This window comes from Arvicola amphibius, chromosome 8 (assembly GCF_903992535.2).
Source record: "Arvicola amphibius chromosome 8, mArvAmp1.2, whole genome shotgun sequence".
NCBI classification, from domain to species: domain Eukaryota; kingdom Metazoa; phylum Chordata; class Mammalia; order Rodentia; family Cricetidae; genus Arvicola; species Arvicola amphibius.
This window is the reverse complement of record NC_052054.1, coordinates 72,196,912-72,201,965: the sequence shown is the minus strand read 5'-3', so window position 1 is coordinate 72,201,965 and position 5,054 is coordinate 72,196,912. Positions and strand designations below refer to the sequence as shown.

Below are 5,054 nucleotides of genomic sequence, written 5' to 3'. Positions count from 1 at the left end.
CAGTTGAACTATCTTGAAGACTGATTGTTTTGTTTGACTAACTCATTCAGTTGTCTCATACAGACTAAGCAATACTTAATGGCCCTGGAAACAAATATGGCAACTTGAGTTCATATTGCCTGGTTAGAGAGTCAGGTATCCTGGAACCCTGGTAGTCACCATGGAATACACCTCTCCTGCCTATGAAGAAACCTGGGAATGCTAATTATTGTGAACCTGATCCCTCCAGAGAAATAGGTGTATGTTGTCTTGGATCTGAAAGATTCATTCTTCAGCCTCCCACTGGCAGAGCTCTGTCAACTCATCTTTGCTTTTAAATGGACAGACCCAAAGGAGGTTATAGCTGGCAACTTACATAGACCAAGTTGCCCGAACGTCTTAAATATTCTTTTTTAAAAAACAGCTTAATCATACTTGTTAAAAACAAGGCTTTTTGTAAGAATGTTGAGTATAAATTCAACTTCCATTATTTCAATTAACTTCAAATCCTGTTTCAAAGTATTCTACCAAAGTTCACACAATATGCCAAACAGTATAAGTTGTAAATTTAGATACAAGACCTCTATTAAGCAATGAGTAAATCAAGAAATGAAAATGCTTAACACTAAGATTATACCTATCACAGATATGGGGAGGAAAAATCAAGCACTTTTGAGTGTCCTGTTTTACTGGTGTTACGTAGGGGGTCCTTTTAAAACAGAAACTCTGCCATAGGATTTTACTGTCTATGTGTGTCTAACTCAGCACTTCATAATTCTTTTTGCCACGTTCGACTATAGAGAACAGACTAGGGAACAGGGGCCACATTTCTAAGTGTGAAGGGTTCAGACATTAAATCCTTTAAGGGAGCTGATGATCTAGCTATGACTTTGTACACAGAAATTTATCTGGGGAGTGCAGAGACAGAGGACATTTTGAGAGTTAAAAGCAAAGACAGCTGTGGGAAACATTCAAGACAGAAAAAAAAAACCTGCACAATTACTCTCCCAACAAATTTTTGGTTACTAGTTAAAGAGAATTAAAAATTTGAGGCTGGCACCCCTGTTTCACCATTCCTGAGCTAAGAGTATTATCAAATAATGATGGTGACTTTCTTCCCATCTACATAGGCACTGCCACCTAGTGGCATGCTTGCAGTAGTCACTTAGAAGAAGCTTGATGTTGTACCTAATTATTTTATTAGATGATAAACACCCTGTACACAAACTGTTACCAGTCAAATACTGATTAAAACAGAAGAACAAAACACCCTACCTCATGTGTGTTACACTCTGCACTGAATCTCATCTCATCTCCTATTTGTGCTGCATTACCTGGTGATGGCACTCAGATAACAATACACCACAACAAAGAACTGAACAAGTCTAGAAGCACGATAAATCAATTTTCAATACAATGAGAAGTAAGGTGACTATGTAAAGACACTCCTCCAAGCTTCCTAAGTTCTTAATGCAGACTACTGAAACTTCATCTGCCAGCACAAAAATAGCTCAACTCTTGGTAAATATATCTTTAAAGTTACAAATAGTATCATATGTTCCTCTTAAATTTACAGGTAGAAACCAAGGATTAGGAATATTTCCCTTTGAAGTGACATTTATAGGAAGTTCCCAGGTGTGGTGAACAGTAAATAGAAATATGAAGTCAATGACCATAGGTGTAAAGTTATGCAAGTCTGCAAATCATGGAACATGCAATCTGCACATGTTGGAGAGTGGGGGACATGATGTGAGGCTTCTCTTAGCTAGACCCCAAAACCTGTGCTCAGCGCTTGCTCATCATTGACAGGAACCCTGGGCAAATGGGGACAAATTTATTAAAGTCCTCATAGGAAAATGTTGAAAATCCTTTTAAACCACTGTAAATTCCTTGGAGAGGTCACTGCATTCCAGGGCTAAGTTCACAAAAAGTCTTTTGGTCTCTCATGTGTCAGTAATCAGGAAAGAAGTGCTTTCTCATGATTCTGCCTGTGGTGCTGAGAACCTGCTCACAGAAAAGAATGATTCCAGTGACTTCACACATCAAAACAATAAGGCAAGGTCAAACTGACCTTCCTGGCCGCCCAGGGCCAAAGCCACACCACCGAACAGTGCTTTATCTTCACAGGCCACCCATAGATACAAAGGTAGGGGCCAAGCTACAGGGTCTACTTGGAGCCAGTAGAGAGGAGGGCGATGAGTCCAGATGAAGCACTTATGGACAAAATGTAGTTCACTGTGGGGTTGAAGTTCTTCAGTATAAAGAAGGAAGCAACAATGACCAGACCCAGGAACAGAGTGTTGTTATAGAAGATGGAAAATGTTGTGGCTTCATAATCGGCAACTTCATTCTTCTTCCACAAGATTCTTTCATCTTTCTCCTTCCGAGACATCTTTCTGTTATCAGCTTCAGAGAGTTTCTGAGTCACTTCTTTGGAAACAGCGTCCTCCCTCTTCTGTGCTACTTTGTGCTTGAGGACAAATTTTACATTCTTGTATGCAAAGGCTACTAGGTAAGTGCTTACTAATGTCATCACACTGTAGAGAACAGCAGACTGGATAAGATCCATATGCCATATCCGCCAATACAACCAGATGGGGATGGTAGACACGATGAAGGCGTTGCCAAAGAAGAGCACCGACGACTTGGCCGATAGGTTGTGGCTGAAGTCCTGAAGGAGCAAGTCCTCCTCGGACTGCTGCTTGGAGCCGCCTTTAGGAGCCATGGCAGAGCTAAGGACCGGAGAGGAGGAGGTTTAAATATTCTTCAACCCTGTTTGATGAGACACTAAATGCTGACTCCCTGCCCCTTCATGTGGAAGTTTCCCAGGAAAATAGATTGTAAAAGAGTCACTAAGGGATTGCTGTAAGTGTTATAGACCTTGGGCTACAGAGTATGAGCTGAAAAAGCCCAACTTTGTATATCATATGCTGCCTATCTTGGCTACCAGCTCAGGGAGGCAAAGAGAGACTGATTCAGAGTAGGTTTGCTGTTCTCCTTCATATACCAGCTCAAAGACACAGGTTCAGGGTTCTTAGGTGCATTTGGATATTGCTGTCTCTTCTAGAAATAATGAGGCCTCTATTCACTATCATAAAGGGAGCCCTAAGTCCTCAGTTTAGACATGATGGGAAGCCCACAAAATAGAAAAACTCTTTATGACTTCTTTGGAATTTTTTTGAGAATTTCAAATGAGCACTATGTTTAGATCTCAAGAATCTGAAATTACTTCAAAATTGTCACTAAGTACTGCATTGTTAGCCTTACAGCAATATTGACGACTCCATAAACTGTCATTAGGAGTTCCCAGGTACCCACATGCCTCGCTGACATCACCAATTCTCCTTTCTCATTACTGTGGATCCTGGTTTTCTGTTTGGTCTAGGCTATTTTTTAAGCCATAAGTGAGCAGTTATAGGATTCCTGGACTACAGGGTAGTACTGAATGATCACTCTCATGCTTGTAGGATGCTCATTACTAGCATGTGTTGGATATGGAGCTGGGAGCATTCAGATGCAGAGTTCCAACACGTTTCTTCTGATCTGTGCCTCAGTTGCACAAATCATAGCACTGAACCATCCTTCTAAGTTTACTAAGATTTTCCTGACCGGAGCTCATTTTGGGATTGTGTTGGGAACCTAATCAACATCTCAGCATTCCTGGGTCACAGGGCAGCAGTTCTACCTCTTTCCAAGTATTTTAATCATTGTAATAAAGATTAGCTTTGGCCAAGATGATAGAATGAGTTTTCTTTAGTGAGAAGCACTTACCATAATATATAGACAAAATCATTTTGGTTAAACACCTCAGTTCATTAATCATCATCAGCAGAAGGTCTCTGTTTCTTTTGACTCTGGCAAATATTGTTATTTTTCCCTCACACACACCTTGTTTGGACAGATCTTAGTGAGGAAGGCTCAAGCTTTATACAGATACATTGATAGGTGGATTAACTGCCCAGAATATTTGTCACAAGAATAAGTAATTTAGTTTCTGTGAAATGGGCACAGGGTGTCATGTGGCAGCCCCATCCATGTCTGCTGGGGTTCTGGCTCTACAGAAAGGACAGCCCCAGCCAGCTGAGCCCTACGAGTAAGTTTTCCTAGCAGCTGCGCCAGTGGCTACAGGATTTGTATTTGGACACCATGCTCTGATTCAAAAGGAGCAGTTTCGTTTACATCTTTCCATGTCTTTAGCACGGGGTCACAGGAGGGTGACATGGGGTAGTCAGGCTCTTTCTTTGTGGTAAAGTTAATGATCTTGCAGCACACTAAGGACACTCTCTTAAATGAAGTGAATCGCACACGTACGTACCTGTGGCTTCACAAACAAGGAGGCTGAACTACCCAAGTGGAACCTTGTTCACAAGTACCTGCGTACATTCTAGCCCTGTGTCCACTCTAGAAAGTTCTGTCTGCAGGTCAATAAGGGGCTGGTGAGGAGCCAGGCAGGTAGAGGAGTCTCGTGAGATTGAGCTGTGTGACGCTCACCTTCCTGCGTCACAATGAGAGCGTGGCTTAGCGACAGGGACTTATTCAGTGCTGTGCTCTCCAATGGAGGGAACCGGACAGCAACTGGAGCCCCAGAGACAAGATCCAGATACACGAAGGACCTGCGCGATCTCCGACTCAGCTACCCAGAGCAACAGCCCCTAAATAGTCAGTCAAAGTGCAATAGTGACGACAATAAATTCAACATCAGAAATCGCTAATCCGTATAGAGGTTGCGCACATGCGTCCTCTCCTGTAGTTGGGTCGCAGCTTTCACTCCAGTCTGATCAGAGTTATACTGCCATCTAGCGACAAGTTTCTGGATGCGGCTCAAATCCTCTTTAGGCAGGGTGGTTATCCTGTTTTGAGCAAGAAGATAAGTTTTTCTTGGAGCTTCCCCAGTGATCACGGGGTTTGTCACCTGTACTTGGACAGCACGGTCTGATGGATTCCATCTTTCCATGTCTTTAGCGTTGGGACACGAGAGGGTGACAGGAGGCCATATGGCTCATTCCTCAAGGCTAATGTTAATGATCTTGCAGGACACTACATACTCACTCCTTGGTGAAGCAAACTGCTCAAGC

General features: G+C 42.4%; 1 protein-coding gene across 2 annotated transcripts; it reads right to left on the bottom strand.

The window, feature by feature from the left end:
• Positions 1-1,155: 1,155 nt before the first annotated feature.
• LOC119820801 (translocon-associated protein subunit gamma-like) lies at positions 1,156-4,722 on the bottom strand. Of its 2 annotated transcripts, none has more exons than XM_038339426.1 (2): positions 4,471-4,722; positions 1,156-2,711 (listed from the first exon to the last, which is right to left on the bottom strand). In XM_038339426.1, the coding sequence occupies exon 2, from the start codon at positions 2,702-2,704 to the stop codon at positions 2,147-2,149; it is 558 nt and encodes a 185-aa protein (XP_038195354.1). In that variant the 5' UTR covers positions 2,705-2,711; positions 4,471-4,722; the 3' UTR covers positions 1,156-2,146. The 2 variants fall into 2 exon arrangements, with proteins under 2 accessions (XP_038195354.1, XP_038195353.1); XM_038339425.1 differs by having other exon boundaries at positions 4,295-4,721.
• Between the last annotated feature and the right edge of the window lie 332 nt (positions 4,723-5,054).

Bases quoted from the DNA above. Each gene is read 5' to 3' on its own strand.
- LOC119820801 (XM_038339426.1), bottom strand. From the start codon at position 2,704: ATGGCTCCTAAAGGCGGCTCCAAGCAGCAGTCCGAGGAGGACTTGCTC.